Raw genomic sequence first — 20,302 nt, forward strand, 5'->3', positions numbered from 1 at the left:
GTTACCATGGTGTAACAGCTACCATGGTGTAACAGTTACCATGGTGTAACAGCTACCATGGTGTAACAGCTACCATGGTGTAACAGTTACCACGGTGTAACAGTTACACCATGGTAACAATTACCATGGTGTAATAGTTACCAACACCATGGTGTAACTGTAACAGTTACCAGCGCACTGGCACCTGCAATCCAGAGGGTCGCCGGTTCGATTCCACCTCCCTGCGCGGGCATTGTAAACAATGGCACCTTAATCCCTCTCACACAGCTTAAAGGCCGTGGTCTGAGCTTGGCTCTGTTTCACTCCAGCGTAGTCTTCGAGACAGTCTGGTCCCTTCACCTGATGAAGGCCGCTTGTGTTGTGACCGAAACGTCGTGATTTTTGTTGTTTTATTTTTTTACCTACGTGACTTTACCGAATAGAACCAAAGGGTATGGATCCTTGCAGTCACGAAAGCTTCAAATCTAGAATGGGACAAGTGATGAAAAACGAATAGGCGTTTATCCTTTCCGGCAATAATACAGGAGAGCTCCGATTAAATAAACATTCAAATCCTGGTAGCTGATAAAGGTCGCACTACTGTAGTGATGTCACGAGCCGATTATGATAATAAAATTAAAGATTTACTAGACGAAAGTACCTACATTAAAATTAAACGAGATCCAACTAACACTTTGGAACGTAAGACTACGGCAATCATTGCAAATTCATTAATCCCTAAAAATGAGCAATATCGAATTAAGCCAAGGGCCTCAACACCACCAAGACTGTATGGGCTACCAAAGGTTAATAAAATCGGCATCCCATTACGACCCAGTCAGTACAATTGGCTCTGTCACATATAAATGAGCAAAATATATAAATAAACAAATACAGCCCTACATCTGTAGGACATCTTCATTCATAAAAACATTTCAGAACATCTTGTGAATGTGATTACATATATCAAACTTAACCCTAATGATATTCTGGTGAGTTTTGATGTGATTTCTCTATTCACAAAGGTTCCAGTGAACGAGTCGCTTAAATTACTTGATACACTAGTACAGAATACAGGTTTACCAAAAGATATTCCGAAACTAGCTGATCATTGTTTAAATAACACTTACTTCTTATGGAGAGGTGATTTCTTTAAACAAAAGGAAGGAGCCGCAATGGGCTCTCCTTTATCTCCTGCTATAGCAAATTTGTACATGGAAAACTTTTAAACAAGAGCACTTGGCTCAAGTACATTAAAACCATCTTTTTCGTTTAGATATGTTGATGACACTTTGGTTGTCTGGCCACGTGGTAAAGTTGCACTTAATGATTTTCTAAATCATCTCAATGCACAAAACCCCGGCCATCCAGTTCACCATGGAAATGGAGGTGAATAACACACTCCCGTTCCAAGATATTTTGCTTGGAAATGGTCTATATGGCAAAATCAAGACACTCATACATCGGGCTAAAACAGTGTCAGATGGTGAAAGTCTAGTGAGAGAGATTAAACACGTTAAAGCAGCACTACGACAGAATGGCTACAATAATACTCACATTAACAGAGCACTGAATGCCAAATCACGAACGCAAAGCAACACTGCTGAAAGCGATCAGATTGTTCAAACAATTAAAATTCCATATATCTCAAGAGTAACTAACAAATTAGCCCGTAAAAATTTTGATTTAAAGCTTTTGTGACTACAGTAATTCATATTCTTAGCTCTTTTGGTAAAGTCACGTTGAAGGGAAACAATAAAATAATAATAGATATAAAACAATAAAAATTCTCTCGACGTTTCGACCATAACACAAACGGTCATCATCAGGTGTGAAAACCAACGGCAACCATAACACAAACGTCGTGAGATTTTTTATTGTTTTATATATTTTTTATTATTTTGTTGTTTCCCTTCAACGTGACTTTACTGAAAGAGCTAAAAATTAGCCCGTGTTTTGCAAAAGCAAGACATTAAAGTAAGATTTGGCACAGTATACAAAATTCAAAAACTAGTATCTTGCACTAAAGACGCATTACCTAAATTATCAACAGAAGGTGTATATCGGATTAATTGTTTATGTGGCAGATGCTATATTGGTCAGACGGGACGTAACCTCAGCGTAAGACTAAAAGAACACCAAATAAATATTAAATTATCTCAAAACACAACTGTCGGCAGTGGCAGAGCATGCTTGTCAACAAGGACACTCAATTGATTTTGATAACGTTGAAGTGTTGTGTAAAACTAATTATTACTGGCCAAGACTAATTAGTGAATCCATTGAAATTGAGAGAAATACTAATTTCTCTGACAGCTACAGGCTTAGCGAGGCCCTGTTAGCGTATTATTAAATAAAAAAAGATATATTACAATTACAATTCCTAATAGGGGAAACAAATACCAATGAACAACAATTGAATGATTACCAATCTATTATAGAATTACAATACCCTCCCCCTCTCCGCCTCAAATCGCTGCACCTGATTGGGTGAAAAGATGACGTCACCCTGCTGCTGCTCTATTAAGACCGGGAGCACGTGGAGGGCCTCACCATTCTGACAATATCGCCCGATGATGCTGGATGTAATTACCAGCGAAACGTCGTACTCAAAATTGTAAATGATGTTGATTCACTCTTCAACACACCGGTGGGTTAAAGTAGTGAACTACTTGTCCTTTGTAAACGTCACGCATTTTTTTTTACTGTTCAGCCGTGTCGGGTGGTGGAGGGTTTACGACACTTATAAATAACGCGATATAACCCAAAAACCTTCATTATGAATAATACAGGCGTTACAATGTTAAAACACCAAATATACACCTATTACAAGGCATCAATTCTGCATTATGCACACGTGAACACAGTGGGTAAAACATGCAAACGTGTGTGTAAAACGTGCAAACGGTTCATGCAAATTATTATTCATGCAAACTTCAATTGCTTAACCCGAGCAATCAATGCTTTGATAGTTGCATTGCCTTCGTGCTTTCGACTTTTGGCGTTCTCTGGTCTAACCCTGGTGAGACTTGGCTATCTCTGGTGAAGGCTAATCCGTTTCTAATTTGATGCACACGTTATTAAAACAGCAGGCAAATGGATCAAGTGGTGACTTAGTTCGTCATGGGGTTTGTACGTTGGTGGGTGCCAATTGGTGCGTTCATTCCAAACGGTTACCGATTCCTGACTTTGCAAACCGGCAATCGATTCTGAAAAAGGTAACCGGTTTACTCTGACGATCATTTAACAACCCTGGTTTTGAGCAATATCCCTTCCTCAAGAGTAGCATCCAGTTCTAGTCATGTTTATGGGACAGTATTTGTAAAAAAAAAAGTACGCACTCCTAAATTGAATGTATTGATTTTTCGATCATTTTAAAGGACAGAAAACAACTAAGCAATTCGATTGAGAAACCATCAGTTGATGATGAGGACGATGGTTATTTATCCTGGGCCCTTAGATGTCACTGCATGATGACCCAGCTGCTCATTTCAAGCAAAAAAAATTAACGTTGCAAGGAAAATAAACATGAAATATGTTCTAATTCTTTAAACATTACATGAAACACATTGTGACGGGATGATAAGCTGTTATCTCTGCAAGCTCAGCATTTGGGGATAAACATGGCAAGGTCAGAGTATTCCACTCGGGGAACATCAAACACCCTCCCCGAAACATGTGCACGTATCAAGGCCGTAGCCATGGAGTCAACATTGGGGGGGGGGGGCAAATCTTCCAGGGGGTCTGGGGGTCCCCCCCCCAGAAAAAAATCTAAATTTGAAAACGAATTTCCTGCCTAAAATATTAACAAAATTCACAAACACATAGGATGGACTTTTATTTTTTTACAATAATGTCTAGCAGTGTATTGTATTACATTGCTCTGTTTTTTTATTTTTTACCTTTTCTTGTTTCATTGTATTTAATGGCAGAGATTAGGGATTTATAAAGTACAACCACAATCATATAAACAGAAATCTATTTTATAGCAATATATTGGGGGGGGGGGGACATTTTGAGCATATTTGAATATTGGGGGGAGGATGTGCCCCCCAATATATATTATAATTACGGCCTTGGCACATATACTTCTAATGTTGATATGAAACTAAATGTACATAGACAAATATACGAAGTGTATACGTCGACATTATTGTATGAGCGCACTTAAAGTTTAAATAAAACTTGCGGTGTAGTTTGTGGTATAATCCAAATAATAAAAAAAACAAATTACATTGCCGCAGGTTTTTTTAATGATGATTCGGAGATAAGAAAGTTTCGACTGCATTTTAAATCCATTACCAAACTTTAACATCATTACCGATCACCTCACCCCCCTACCACAACGTTGTGTATTAATTATGTTACAGTCCTTAAAACGATATTTTAGAGCCTTTGCTTATAATAATTGATTTACAACTCTTTGTCAATCGACTTTTCAAAGCCTCCCAACGCCGTGTTGGTCCAGGATATTTGTTTAACCGTACTACACCATATACAGAAGTGCGTTATGTATTGTATTATTACAGCTGCTATGATGTATTGTATGTCATTAGATATGCTGTATTTATTTGGAGTTGGAGGCAGTCGCCCTCCAATAATAACAGCGTAGTGCAGATGAGCGACGCTCACAACAACGAGCGGAGCGCAGGGCTGATAAAACGCTGAAAGTTGTTGTTGCCAGCCATCTCAGTCAACAACCCATGGTGCCACCTGGCCTTTGACACTTCGCGTGGCCGCAAAGTGCACCTAGCCTGGCACGGGCGCCGTTGTGACGTCACCGCCACTTATTGGCGAACGGCGGTTGTTGTAGTATTTATTTTAGTTTCACGCTTACCTGGCCATACATAAAATTACAACGTAGAATCATATCCGTGTGGGTTTTAGCTCAAGCATGGGCTGAATTCTGCAGTAACAAAAATTGATATCTCTGAGATCAAATTGCACAAGTCACAGTGCCCCCCCTCCCCGCATCCCTCCCATCAAAGATGTTCGTCACATTTCCCGTCTAGTGCCTCCCTTCCACTCTCCCCCGCATATTCAATATCGCTATATAAAGGCAGCATGCTCACGAAACGCGCAGGACCTACTCGAATCGCTTGCCGCTGGTTTTGTTTGTAACTCTCAACGTGGTGTGCGTGCGCACACATTACCGAGATGGCCATGTCATCCAAGGTGCTGGCCTTCTTAGTCGTTCTCCTGCCCATCATTCAGGTCAGTGGTGCTTTGCCCTTACACTAAAGAACATTTTTCCGTGACACGTTTTTTTTGCAAATTTGTCCGTGGCGATGGCGAGATAACGGCGGAAGAGCAAGTTCAGTGTCACAGAAATGCTACAAAGTTTCAATAACTGACGCTCTACTTTGAAAAGCGGCTGCCAATTTTACACAATTTGTATCTGCTCAATGTTTTAATTAAACCAAAGCATTAGAGTTGGGCGCGTGAGTGTGTTAAGCTTTCAATAAATCAAGTGTAAACAGCACAATGAGTGGATGTTGCATATACTGTATGCCACTGTATGTACTGAAGTACTCTATAAAGTACTGTAATCAAGTATAATGTACTGTATGTTGCTGCCAATGTGCGATTTAGAGAAATTGTGATCTTGACAAAACCTCCGTGGAAAATTTGCAGAATTATGTTGATAACTTCAGCTGCTGGTAAATGGTGGTGGAGATTATAACCTGGCATCTGAAATTCACAACATTCTAGTTTTTGGGTAAATTTAAATCTATATTCTTTTGAGAGCTTGTGCAGGAGCGCATGGTTTTTTGTTATAAACCATAGTTTTGTGGACCCATTCAAATATAACCAATGTGCTGTAATAACCACGCCTTGCACTGGTTTATATGGTTATGTATCAATGTATACTGCCTATAAATGGGCACATGCTTGTACTACCTGAGTTACATTTACAGACAATTTTAACTCAAATTATCACTCAGTGGGAAGTCAACAAATGCTGTCCTTTAGTGAGATTGCTTCCGACTATACAGTACAGTATCATGCCATTCATCCAGCAGCGGATTGGGAAAGGCTGTAAATTCTTACATTTATATAAAATGCAAGAAAAGTCACTTTACACTCACAGATATGTAAACACGATCATGTAGAGTACAATTTATGCAGCTGGCAGCAATTGAGGGGTACATATATCTGGCGGTGTGTATAGTTGACTCTAACTGGAAAATTTGTGACACAAAAACTTATTTTCATGGGATTGTTATTATGCCTGTAGACAATTAAATGTTAAACCTGTGCAGGGGTGGGGGTGGGAGTCAACATCACACCGATTGATGGCATACGTGTCAACCCATACTGTTTACCCGTATTGTTGTACAGGGAAATTGATTTTGCAGGTGTATACGGCGTACAGCCGTTTCAATATGGGCCAAAAAACGACGTCTATTTGTATTGTGTTTCTTCCTTGTGATGGGACTTTGTAGGATGAACGTTGAGATTGATAAGGTCTGAGTCGGTTCTGTAATAAGGTAGGCACTGATAGTGGATTGATAGGCGTGTCAACAAGTGCGGTTCGTGCTTTCGATCGATGCTTACCGGCCGTGCCGAACGTCCACGTGCTCTAGGTGTGCATTGCTGACGATATCAGTTTGCGAGGCCCTCGCCTGACGGAACAGCGATCGGCCGGGCAAGGATCGTGCGCATCGGCGACAGCTGACCTCTGCGTGCACGGCGACTGGGTAAGTGGCGAACGTGGAACAATGAAACACGTATTCTAAAATCTGGCTCGTTCCAATCGTTTCACTCCGACTGATGTTTCCTTTCATTAACAGGTCCTTGCAGGGTGGGCTGGTAGGAACATTGGAATTTTTTTTACACCCAACAGCACGAGATTTAACTTCTAAAGTATTGAAAGGGGACGGACGGACGGACACATTAATCTATTGCAGGCAGGTACACTCAGTTTACAACTTCGTTCCTACCAGTAATAGCTTCATCAGTACCTGCAGGAGCAGCAAGAGCTATGCCACACATTGGTAAAAGCATAACAGTGGGCACATTTCAAGCAAGCAAACTTGACGATGTCGTGATAGATCATCGGATGCCATTGTTCACACAGTCTTTAGAAATATGCGCAGGTATTCATGTTCGGATATGAACATTTTAAATGTCAATCCCACATACGAAAATACACGTTTATTAATATCCATGAAAAGGTATGTATTGTCTACTATTATGGCCACAACTGGTTTCATCATTGTAGCATGAAAACAAAATCATTTCATTTTAATAATAAAAAACAATTGAGGCTCGCTGATGACCAGTTTTAAGTGCATTAATGTGTTGCAATATATGTACTTGAACGAATCCGACAAATATATTTAATGCTAGATGTCAAGTGCCAGTGCTCAGGCCCCCCAGAGTGGAGAGTTTTGTGATTATCAAACATCAGGTGCGTGCAGTGTCACTGCTCCTGTGATGCTGCTGCTACACAACCACTGATATGGATTTACAACAACAAAACATTTTTTACGAGTGAACTACAGGGATGAGAATCGTGTCAAGTTGAGTTTGCATTTAAATGGTAATGAGACACATTCAACAAAATGGATTAGCATCTAGTATTTCTTTTCACCAAGTAATGTATTCCAAATTACATCCGCATATCCTCCAATTACAGATGTTTCTTTTTAGTTTGTGGCTGCCCTAGGAACGGCTTGCCATGTTACTGAGCTCTATTCTAACATATATCTTAAACTTTATATTTTATTTTGTTAGCCTTGGCAAAACGCCATTCGCCATTGCTAGTGACAGATTTCTTTTTTTTTTAAACCTGCAAAATGATGAGACAATTTGAAATTAAAGTGTACATCTTTTTTTTTTTACACGCAGTAGGCAATGTCAGGAATTGGGAGCAATAACATATCTTGTCTGCCTTAGGGTCGCAAGTGCCCGAATGGATGCCGAATGCAAGGCCTGATGAGCCACGCAGAGAAGGACATTGGGAAGCGCATCGGGGACCTCACGGAGAGGCTCGCGCGGTTGGGACGCCTGTACACGCAGGTTCACACAGACTTCCGCGCCGTGAGCGACACCTCCGGACAAACGCTGAACGAGCACAACGGTACGACGAAAAACTGCCCCCTCTTCTGCCTTGCGAGGCGGTGGAGGACAAACTGAGACACGTCGGGAGGTCGACTGCTCGGGCGTGCTCTAAATGAGGCGTTCATAATGAATTCAAGGGTAGCCCCATGAACTCTTGGAGAAAGAAATTGAAAGTTTTATGCTGCGACAGTGATGGGATATACGAATAAAATGTGACCATGAGAAAACAAAAACTAAAACCAGTTGATCTATGTTCTTTTGATTGAAATACTCAGCGTAAAAATGTGATTCTGATTCTGAATGTTGCATGGGCATGACAGAGTGTTATTTGTGCTTGGCCCATCAGAACTTGAGGTACGCTACTCGGAGGTGCTCCGGGAACTGGAGAGAAGAATCATTCATCTGCAGAGGCGCATCAACATGCAGCTTCAACAGCTTACCCTGTTGCAGCACAACATCAAGACCCAAGTTTCACAGATCCTTCGAGTGGAGGTAAGGAGATTCATAATAATGCGTGTTGACAGAGTGCAAAGGACGCCATCGGTAGCGAGATGTTAACTGCCTCGCCCGGGTTCGATCGCCAACGCTGACGCCTGCTGCTGCTGTATATTTGGAGTTTGCGTGTCTCTCTCTCCCCGTGGTCGCGTGGATTTTTCTCCGGGTCATCTGGGTTTTTCGCTCCACATTCAGAAAACGTGCGTCAATGGCTGCTATATATGTTCCACGTGATGAGCAGTTTTGTTGAGCTATTATTTGTGGCCAGGTCGCTCCTGAAAAGAGCTATATAGTAGATCAGTGTGCCTTTCCTGGTGAAATAAAAAAGTTTAGCTTTCGTTTAGTAATCACGTCAGGGCGTTGCAGAGTGCTTCATAGATGGTGATAAAAAAAGTAATTGTTTAAAAATGTAAAGAAATAATGGGTTACAGAGCCGATGACAGGGGGTGAGGAGGATGGGGAAGGGCAGGGAAAAATTGCTATTCCTTTAGAATCGTCTACAGGGAGAAAATAATTACAAATCGCACGTCTGTTTGTGAGGTGATATGGGCAGGGCCAATGTTTTCAACGAGGAAGGGCACTGATCCAGACCCAGGGGCACGTTGTAACCCATGTACACCTCACCCTCACAAGCCACCGCTGTTTCAGGTGCTGGATAAACGGCACACACCATGTACGACCAGAATAACTGTGTAATGGGTTCGAGCTTGCAGGGAGATCAGAAGGCTCACCACCACCACCACCATGAGATCGTTATTTTACAGCCAGGATAGTTCTCTATACTCTTTGGTTCTTTCGGTAAAGTCACGTAGTTATAAAATAAAATAAATCACGACGTTTCGGGCGCAACACCATCGTCAACAGTCTGCATCAGCAGCAGGCCACGCTTTCCCACCTGATGACGGACGCTTGTGTTGCGCCCGAAACGTCGTGATTTATTTTATTTTTCTACCTACGTGATGACTCTACCGAAAGAACCAAAGAGTATGGATTCCTGCAGTAACGAAAGCTTCAAATCCGGATTGTTCTCATTCCAAGTAAACTGCCCCCTGCTCGCTTGAGTAAGAAAACAACTTCACCTTCAATGACTTGTGGTTTTTGGTAACGTAATTCTCCTGAGGCACTACCCCAGCTAGAACGGATGTGTTTTCTGTATTAATTGTTTCAATGCCATTATGTTCACTGGAATGTGTGTGCCCGGACAGCTGGACATAGACGTTGCCCTGCGCACGTGTAAGGGATCATGCGCGCGGTATTTGGAGTATCGCTTGGACAAGGAGAAAAACCTTCAGCTGGAGAAGGCCGCCAGCTACATTGCCAACCTCAAATTTGAACGCTTCGAGGAAGTTGTGGTGGAAGAGACGCTCAACAGGAGGGTTGAAACATCAAGCCACGCATTCCAGCCAACTCACGGCCAAGGCACGCCGCAGCCTGGGCACGGGACACACTCTTTATCAGCAACGTCGTCGATTACGAGCGCACCAAACTTTGTTCCTCACAGGTGAAACAAAACGCCATTAAATATTCTGCACGGACGAATGTGTAGGTCACGCGTACACACACAAAAAAGACAAAGATCCCCCGTATAGTCTTAACAGACTTTTGGGGCAAGTGCTGTTAGCGAGCACCTATGATGGCCTGACCGGCTCACGAGGGGGTTGGGTGGCCAGCACCACGCCCAGACGCTTTTGTCTCCCTCGTGGCGATGTGTTTTTTTAGGTATCGCACCAGGTACTCATTTGAGACTGAGTCGACCTAGGGGAGGCCCAGGACCGGTTCAGATAATCGTCACCGATGTCAGCCGTGAGCGGGAATCGAACTCGGGTCGCCGGGTTTGCAGCGCAGCGTGCTAACAGCCAGACTACCGCACCCGCGCACACACAGATGAACGCCAGGAATGTCAAGGCATGCGCACGGTGGATGTGATACATACAATCGGTCACCTTCATACACACACACGTATGCATGCCAAGTGCATTTATGGGCCCAAACGACCTACCGCCGTTCGCACTTCCCTGATGCCGGGTCACTTAACACACGCAACACGCCACGCGCCAAGAGGTCAGAAATCCCCACCACCACCAACCCCTCCTCCCCATTCCCGTGACAAGTGGTCCTACCGGTGACACCTTGTGGCAGCACCAAGCAGACATTCCTCGGATCCTTCGCAAGCTCACACAGCCGTGACACACTCTCAGCACAGGCCATGGCATAGACTACACACGTGATGACGCACCAGCTCCTTCCCGTGTGCATTATACTATCAACCGTATTCTCCGGATTACAGGACACACTTTCACCACCCACCCACCCACCCTGTGTTTCACAGCAAAACTTTCCCATGTTAAATGCGATAGCAATTGTAATGTCATCGCACGTTTGTGCTCCACAGGCAACCTACGTACGTGGACCACGGTCGGCTTAGCAATCCAAACGAAGTGGCCCACTCGGCTTCCTCCTCCTCCACACACACGTCGTCCTCATCATCCCCTTCACAGCCGGTGTCGCCCGATTCAGCGTTTCCACTTCCTGGTAGGACATTCCGCACTGCCACATTCAGCATCGTCGATAAAGTCATCATCATCATCACCATCATCATCGAGGCGGTGACGCGGTGGTCCAGCGGTAGCGCGTCCCCTGCTCATTGTAGAGGTTTACGGTTCGGAGCGGGCCGGCCGCTCTGGTTAATTCTGCGTTGTGTATTTACGATAAATGTAGGCACCGTTCGCTTCACAGCGGACGTTACAGATCTCCCTGACGTCATTCGAAATGAGGAGGCCCCTCGTGTACCAGCTTCATTGTCCACATTTGCCAAACTCTATCAAGACTCTGCAAATTACTCAATTGGGATTAGCACAGAGCAACATCACCCCACACTGACAGCCTGCGTCTGCGAAACATTGCACCTTTGCAAAAGCCTTGCTCTATTAGTCTATAAGAATGGCGCGATTACCCAGTGTACTAAAAGTGTTTTTATCAGAGAAAAACACAAATCGCAGGCAATGCCAGAGACAGGAAACATGAAGCCTTGTAAACTGCTCGATTTTTCTTTTTTTACGAACATTGGCCACATTAATTGTGCTTATTACAGCTATTAGCTTATTCGTGTTCAGTTTAATATTGTCATTAACCCACACCGCTTCATTCTTACCACAGCAAGCCAAACTTGAAAGAACATTGATCTGCTTAGTAACATCATGCCTAGAATATGCAGTACAATCACTACTCCAGCACAACACAACGTCTTGCTCCAGACGCCATCATCATACTGTGTACGTATATGTGTGCATTTATGTGTCACCAATGCATTTTGAAACACGGTTGTTGCCAATGATCAATCACTTAGACAGCTCTTTTGATAAACGTGCGCTTCGGCATGTGGAGTTGAGTTTGTGCTGCTTTTTCCGTACTCTACCTGCTCTCTCTTCCATCCCTTTTTTTGCCAGGATCCAACACTGGCACCAGCGAATGGGACTTCAATTTCCACGATGAAAGCACACCGGGGAACGGTCCACGTGACGAAGCTGCTGCCTCGTCGAGCGCCCACAGTCCCAGCACTGCTTCCCACCACACAGCCACCTCCACCACCTCATTCTCCTCTGGCACGAGTGGAAAGGATGTGGCGCCATTGGGCACCGGGGTTACTCATGATGGTGGGGTTCGCACTAGTGGGAGCCTGATGGACGGAGGTTCATCTGACACGGGTACAGGCGGGGTCTCCAAAACCACGACCTTCACGGGCAGTGCACAGGGCGGTAGCTGGAGTACAGGTGGAAGTACAGCGACTAACACGGGCAGTGCACAGGGCGGTAGCTGGAGTACAGGTGGAAGAACAGAACCCAACACGGGCAGTGCACAGGGCGGTAGCTGGAGTACAGGTGGAAGAACAGAACCCAACACGGGCAGTGCGCAGGGCGGTAGCTGGAGTACAGGTGGAAGAACAGAACCCAACACGGGCAGTGCGCAGGGCGGTAGCTGGAGTACAGGTGGAAGAACAGAACCCAACACGGGCAGTGCGCAGGGCGGTAGCTGGAGTACAGGTGGAAGAACAGAACCCAACACGGGCAGTGCGCAGGGCGGTAGCTGGGGTACAGGTGGAAGTACAGCGACCAACACGGGCAGTGCGCAGGGCGGTGGCTGGGGTACAGGTGGAAGAACAGAACCCAACACGGGCAGTGCACAGGGCGGTAGCTGGAGTACAGGTGGAAGAACAGAACCCAACACGGGCAGTGCGCAGGGCGGTAGCTGGAGTACAGGTGGAAGTACAGCGACCAACACGGGCAGTGCGCAGGGCGGTGGCTGGAGTACAGGTGGAAGAACAGAACCCAACACGGGCAGTGCACAGGGTGGTAGCTGGGGTACAGGTGGAAGTACAGCGACCAACACGGGCAGTGCGCAGGGCGGTGGCTGGAGTACAGGTGGAAGAACAGAACCCAACACGGGCAGTGCACAGGGCGGTGGCGGTTACGCCGCCGGAGGAACGGGTGCGCAAACGGGGAGTGGGAGCACAAGCACACACAGTGCTCACAGTGCTAGTGGCGGCATGAGCAGCCTAGATATGCTCCCAGCCCTTCCAGACTTTGGCACGTGGGATATGCCGGATCACTCAGACATATTCAGTAGGCGCCGTGTGTCCACATCCTCCACGACATCATCCAGCAGTGGCGGTGGCCACGCCGGTGCTGCTGCTGGTGGTGGTGGTGATGGAGCAAGTAGGTTTGGCAGTTTATTCACAACTGATTTCGGGCCTGAATTCCACGAAGAGTTCCGAAGCATGTTGCCTGGGGCCAGCAGGTTATCATCTTCGTCGTCGTCGTCCACAAGAAGTACGTCATCCACATCAGGTGAGGAATGACGATTTAGTTTTCAATGATGGTTGTTTTATGCATGTTTGTGATAATAATTTAAGATATTAACGTGACTAATGACCTGCAAGTACTTATTTATCGATATGAAATCTCAATGTAGTATTATATTATTCCACTCTATTGGTATGGTATGACGTGAATAGACCTAGCCTGATAAATATGCCCCGAGTTTTGGCCTGTGGGAAACGTGGCGAGCGTACTGTTCCCTGACGTAATATATACTGTCTCTATAACAGGACCTTTGAATGCATGTCAGTTTTCAAGACTCAGAGACTAGCTGACCCATGCCAATGTCTTTCCCATGATCCTGACATGAGCACTCGGTCCAGGCCACATCAGACTCAACTCGTTGTATTCTGGAGAAACGAATTCACATTTAAACCCGAAAGTGCGTTTCTCCTGCTCAACGTGTTTGTGCCCCTGCATCTCACCGTGCGAATGTGCTGCCTCCAGGAGGAAAGGTCGTCACCGAGTCGGTGGTCACCAAAGTTCTGAGCAACGGCACGACCATCACGCACCACACCAAGCACGTGTCCACGTCCGACGGGACGGGCGCCGCCAACGACGGCGTGTCCCCGCTGCTCACGGGGAGAAAGACCAGGGCAGCACGGGTACGTGGCGCATGGCCACACTGACCTGGGCGACGCATGCACACGTGCGACGGTGGGCGGCCCGGCGGCTCTCACACGGGCCTGCTTTGTACAGATGAAGGCGTTGACGTCTGGCGTGGGACCGGTTGTGTTGTATGTACAGTGGGGGAAAACAGTATTTGATCCCCTGCTGATTTTGTACGTTTGCCCACTGGCAAAGAAATGATCGGTCTATAATTTTAATGGTAGGTTTATTTGAACAGTGAGAGACAGGATAACAACAAGAAAATCCAGAAAAACGCATGTCAAAAATGTTATAAATTAATTTGCTTTTTAATGAGAGAAATAAGTATTTGACCCCCTCTCAATCAGAAAGATTTCTGGATCCCAGGTGTCTTTATACAGGTAACGAGCTGAGATTAGGAGCACACTCTTAAAGGGAGTGCTCCTAATCTCAGCTTGTTACCTGTATAGAAGGCACCTGTCCACAGAAGCAATCAATCAATCAGATTCCAAACTCTCCACCATGGCCAAGACCAAAGAGCTCTCCAAGGATGCCAGGGACAAGATTGTAGACCTACACAAGGCTGGAATGGGCTACAAGACCATTGCCAAGCAGCTTGGTGAGAAGGTGACAACAGTTGGTGCGATTATTCGCAAATGGAAGAAACACAAAAGAACTGTCAATCTCCCTCGGCCTGGGGCTCCATGCAAGATCTCACCTCGTGGAGTTGCAATGATCATGAGAACGGTGAGCAATCAGCCCAGAACTACACGGGAGGATATTGTCAATGATTTCAAGGCAGCTAGGACCATAGTCACCAAGAAAACAATTGGTAACACACTACGCCGTGAAGGACTGATATCCTGCAGCGCCCGCAAGGTCCCCCTGCTCAAGAAAGCACATATACATGCCTGTCTGAAGTTTGCCAATGAACATCTGAATGATTCAGAGGACAACTGGGTGAAAGTGTTGTGGTCAGATGAGACCAAAATGGAGCTCTTTGGCATCAACTCAACTCGCTGTGTTTGGAGGAGGAGGAATGCTGCCTATGACCCCAAGAACACCATCCCCACCGTCAAACATGGAGGTGGAAACATTATGCTTTGGGGGTGTTTTTCTGCTAAGGGGACAGGACAACTTCACCGCATCAAAGGGACGATGGACAGGGCCATGTACCGTCAAATCTTGGGTGAGAACCTCCTTCCCTCAGCCAGGGCATTGAAAATAGGTCGTGGATGGGTATTCCAGCATGACAATGACCCACAACACATGGCCAAGGCAACAAAGGAGTGGCTCAAGAAGAAGCACATTCAGGTCCTGGAGTGGCCTAACCAGTCTCCAGACCTTAATCCCATAGAAAATCTGTGGAGGGAGCTGAAGGTTCGAGTTGCCAAAAGTCAGCCTCGAAACCTTAAGGACTTGGAGAAGATCTGCAAAGAGGAGTGGGACAAAATCCCTCCTGAGATGTGTGCAAACCTGGTGGCCAACTACAAGAAACGTCTGACCTCTGTAATTGCCAACAAGGGTTTTGCCACCAAGTACTAAGTCATGTTTTGCAGAGGGGTCAAATACTTATTTCCCTCATTAAAATGCAAATTAATTTATAACATTTTTGATATGCGCTTTTCTGGATTTTGTTGTTCTTAGTCTGTCTCTCACTGTTCAAATAAACCTACCATTAAAATTATAGACTGATCATTTCTTTGTCAGTGGGCAAACGTACAAAATCAGCAGGGGATCAAATACATTTTCCCTCACTGTATGTACGTTGAACTTCGTTCGCACCGTACGTAGCCAACCGTGCAAATCGGCGGTGGTGCGGTTAGGTGGACGCCAATCGCCTGTGGGACAAGTGTCGGTTATGCACAACAACAACAACAAAACTACTTCTTTTCATTTAATTTGCATAATCTCAACCACATACAGAAAATTAAAGGTGCACTAAAAGTCCATGTCGATTGCTTGCAGTGGACTGAGAGAGCAGGTTCTCAAGCACCACATGCACAGAAACGCAAGTCCTCTGCCGTTCCTGCTTGCTCTCATCACGTTCGGCTGTCCTGGCTCCTCGTTATATCGCAGCCAACGTGTTGGCCCCTGAGAACAATCGCACACCAGCCCTCCTTTATCCCGCACACTCATTGCACCGTCCTCATTGTGCACACGCGTCTTAATATTCAGCATATCACAGTTACGCATATGTACACCAGCTTACATTGCTCAGATATTGAGCGTTTGCGAACTCATACAAAATGACAAATTATCCTGTGTTTGCATATTACGTCAATTATACACCCGCATATACTGTATTGAACTTATTTTGTTGTACACGAGAGGGGAGTGGAGGGGCGGTGGTTAGCAGGAGCGTGCTAGTGTCCGACTCACGAGCACGGCTAACATCAGTGGCGAGCGTTATCTGGACCGGTCCTGAGCTTCCTCATCACCGGCCCACAGTCACCAGCAGTCGATGATGATTCGGTATTGGTCAATTGCATTTTTAAGTTGAACTGAATATGATTTAAACAAATGAGATGTGTGTGTTTTTTTATCATTGTATTACAGAGTCGAAGAGCCAAGGCTACACGACCCTGACATGATCATCGCTTCCATCCCGATTACTTCTGCCATCCAACTGTGATCAACTGCAAAGGCTTCGTTGTCCGTGGCTTCCTAAATTAAAACACAATTGAAAAGTATACTTTACTAAGCTACTTGCTTTATACGGTTAACAATTCTGCAATCTAAATTAATGCAAAAAAATGTTATTCGAAAACAGCACGCGAAAACACGTTGTGAAATGTGACCTGTTGAAAACGTGGCACGACTAGAGAAGAACACTTTGGTAATCTTGTGCAGGCAATCACAAAATCTGAAAATTGCACCTTGTCTCGCGATGCATTGAGGCAGTGGTGGTTGTGAGAATGCGTTCCTCACATCCGTGCAGCCCAATGTGACTGCACGCAACACAATAACACCTGGTGCGTTACGTGTGACATGTTGGAGAAGTGAAGGTTGTATTTTCTTGTAATGCCTATTTCGAGGAATGTTATCTGTGTTGCACCGACTGAATAAGAGACGTGTTTTGAAGAAGTACACTAAAGCAGATGGATTAATAATAAGCTTTGCAGTCTCCCAGAAATAATGGAAACATTAAAAAATATATATTTCATCAGCAGTCGACTGTCTACTGTTCGCTGGCTGTGAATCCAATAAAGAAAATTTCCCGCATTTACGCATTTGAATCCGTTAGTATTGTTTGAGTGGGAGACCGCGCTTTGGAATATCTCTCACACAATGGGAGCTGCTGTGTGTTGGAATGTCATTCCTTAATATTCTGTACACGTGAGTATACATCGGCCAACAGCCTGAGCGTGGGTAACCTGGGCTTTGGAAGTTCACCTCTGGTGAGATCGAAAGGAAGGCTATGGAAAATGTAATCACGATTGCTGTGAACTCCTTCGCGGCTATGAGCCCCTGTGGTAGTGGCGACGTTGCCAAGAGAAAACGGCTCCGCTCACGTTGGCTGTGACTCCAGGCTGTGCATAATATAGGTGCCACTGTGGCAAGATGTTACCTATCTCGCCTGGTATACAGGAGGTCGTGGGTTCGATCCTGATCATAACGCCTGCTGTCTATTTGGAGTTTGGAAGTTCACCCCGTGGTCGCGTGGATTTTTCTCCACCTCCTCCGTTTTTTTCCCCTCCACGTTTATAATCATGCGTTTAGATTTGTTGGCTGCTATACAATTCCACACTTTGTTGAGCTATCATTTGTGGCCAGGTGGCTTCTGTTATAGCGCTATATAGCTCTATAACAGAAGGGCCTTACCTAGTAAAATAAAACATAGTTTATGTTGAAGTTTTTAGATTGTTTAAAAACCCCTGCCCCTTAAGGCCATCGGTGCCTACTAAGTGCCCAGTAAACATGTAACGTTGATTCAATGTTGGCACGTGTTGGAACCGTTAGCCGAGTGCGCGCCCAACGCTCCGTGTTTTAACGGAGGAACCATTTGCAACCGGTTCCAGAGTTGTGTTCGTATTGGGCCAATGCTGATGAATTTGTTCACTGCCAGAACAGAAGCAAGTGTGGCTGCTTGGATGTGTACAACATACTGCAGAGATAGATATAGGAAGGAGACATTCCTTACGAATCTGTGTTACTTATCTTCACAACAGCGGCGGCCAATACGTGGATTGTGGATCACAAAACATTTGTTGTACATCTCAGGACAAATCAGGACAATGACATCATAAGCAGGCAATTCTCGTTCGGGCTGATGGCAAGTAAAAAAAAATCCCCGACTAAGAACTCATTCATTCACAAACAATTTGTACCGATAAATGGCGCTATTACTTCGTGTCTGGAGTACGGTTATACAGTCTCACCGGGGTTAAATTCACCCAGCTAGGTGGTGTGGCCCGCGGAGCCCGTAGAGCTCGGCACAGATTGGCCACCGCTTCTCGGCGACGACTCCACTCACGGTGGTTCTCGTGCATAGCCTGGGCCACGTGCGTACACAGCCTCAGGATGGACGCCTTGCGATTGTTACAAGCTTCTGTTTCCATCGGTTCTATCCAAATACATTCTAAATGTTGTTGAAGTTTCATAACCTATCCTGCCCAGTAAATATGGAACGTAGGTCCAACGTAGGTCCAACGGTCCCAACTGCATGCCAATGATGGCCCAACTTTGCATGTTTACTGGCCAGTAGTGGCAATGGTTGCAGGTTTTGGTGGCGAGATGCTAACTCCCTCCCCTGGTATGCAGGATGTCGTGGGTTCGATCCCGACCCTGATGTATATTTGGAGTTTGCGTGTACTCACGATGGTCGTGTGGAATTTTCTCCGAGTCCTGCAGTTTTTTTCCCTCCACATTAAGAATCAACGCTGCGCGTTTACAGTATTTGGCTGCTATAACATTTCCAAATGATAAGCCAATTCGTTGAGCTATCATTTGGCCAGGTTGCTTCTAAAAAAAAGTGCTATATATCTCAGTGGGCCTTACCTGCTCAAATAGAAGAATTCTATGTTTTGCAATGAAGGTGGTATTTCCGATTTAGCCAGCGTGTTATTACAGCTACATCGTCAGTAGAGGACAGTGCAGCACAATCCATTGCATTCTCCTTCGCTCCAACATAAATGTTCCCCACCATCGACCGGCAATGACCACCAGGAAGGAGGTGAAGTGATCCCCCATGAGCCCTAGGGCACGGGCGAGGGGGTTCCTCATCCAGTAGTGGAGAGACACAGGGCCTTAATATGCACTTGCTACGAGAGTTAAGACACTCGGACATCTCTGTATTAGGTGCTCACGCATGTTACTGTTCTAAAATGTAGGGCAAAATCAATCAATCAGACACCACACCTTCACACGGAGCTGTCCCTCCACGTAACACAATGTCGACCAGGGGCGTGCGATCAGGGGAGGCAGGGCAGGGCAGAGCCTCACCTGTCATACTCCAATGAAAATAGCAGTTACGAAAATGAAAAAAAAGACCAATCAAATGATATAAATATTAAGATTTTTCCACTGATCTGTGTTATAAATGTCATTTCTGTACGATTCCAATAATTTTTATATTAAAAATCGCCAAATTTGCGGAGGAAGAGACGAGAGGTGAGGCAGCGACGAGCTCAGCCTCCTCTCTGATTGCGGAACCCCTCAGTAACTGGATGGAGCACGGGCAATAAGCGCGTGCCTGCCACGTCAGATTGTAGTTGTACATAAAACTACAATCACGACCATAATTACAGCACCACACACACACACCAAATACCTAATATTGCAATCACAACTATTGCTGCAGTGACAAATGTGTTCATGAAAGGAGACGACACTGATCTCAACTCTCACAGATCCATGAGTGTCAGCAACCTGCGGCTCACAAAGCCGCATGCGGCTCTTGACGGACTGCCTCGTGACGTTATTTGTTTATAAAGCACCACGTCTCGACGTTTTCACCACGTGCATTGCGGCTCTTGAAATACTGAGGTTTTTTTAATATACCGAAATTCGAAAAAAATGTCTCTTATTTTGGTTGCCGACCACAGCATTAGCCGGTCACATAAATACACTGCCCATGAAGATCACAGGAAAGCTACTAGACAGTGTTGAGGCCAACCAACCATGGTTGCAAGCTGCATTTAAATTTGACTATATATACAGGACACAAAAGCGTGAGAGTCTAGAAATTACAAGTGACTATCAAATGCGATGATGTCTGGCTTGTGCCGACTCCGATTCCGCAGAAAAAAAATGCAGTCATCCAAGCTCTCACAAATCAAGCCCTTGTTAATTTTTTT

The 20,302-nt window shown here is 45.3% G+C and overlaps 1 protein-coding gene across 1 annotated transcript; it reads left to right on the forward strand.

Annotated features, from left to right (window-relative positions):
• The first annotated feature begins 5,039 nt into the window (after nt 1–5,039).
• LOC103091745 (Fibrinogen alpha-1 chain) lies at nt 5,040–17,228 on the forward strand. Its single transcript, XM_032949679.2, has 9 exons — nt 5,040–5,193; nt 6,567–6,680; nt 7,882–8,065; nt 8,393–8,538; nt 9,747–10,042; nt 10,934–11,073; nt 11,988–13,385; nt 13,863–14,020; nt 16,563–17,228. The coding sequence occupies exons 1-9, from the start codon at nt 5,137–5,139 to the stop codon at nt 16,590–16,592; spliced, it is 2,523 nt and encodes an 840-aa protein (XP_032805570.2). The 5' UTR covers nt 5,040–5,136; the 3' UTR covers nt 16,593–17,228.
• The last annotated feature ends 3,074 nt before the right edge of the window (nt 17,229–20,302 follow it).

The sequence above is a fragment of the Petromyzon marinus genome, chromosome 8, assembly GCF_048934315.1.
Source record: "Petromyzon marinus isolate PM22_M1 ecotype Great Lakes invasive population chromosome 8, UKy_Petmar_22M1.pri1.0, whole genome shotgun sequence".
NCBI lineage: Eukaryota > Metazoa > Chordata > Hyperoartia > Petromyzontiformes > Petromyzontidae > Petromyzon > Petromyzon marinus.

Coding starts and splice junctions, on each gene's coding strand:
- LOC103091745 (XM_032949679.2), top strand. CDS start 5,137: ATGGCCATGTCATCCAAGGTGCTGGCCTTCTTAGTCGTTCTCCTGCCC. Junction 8,066..8,392: donor AACGCTGAACGAGCACAACG/GTACGACGAAAA, acceptor TTGGCCCATCAG/AACTTGAGGTACGCTACTCG. Junction 8,539..9,746: donor CACAGATCCTTCGAGTGGAG/GTAAGGAGATTC, acceptor GTGCCCGGACAG/CTGGACATAGACGTTGCCCT.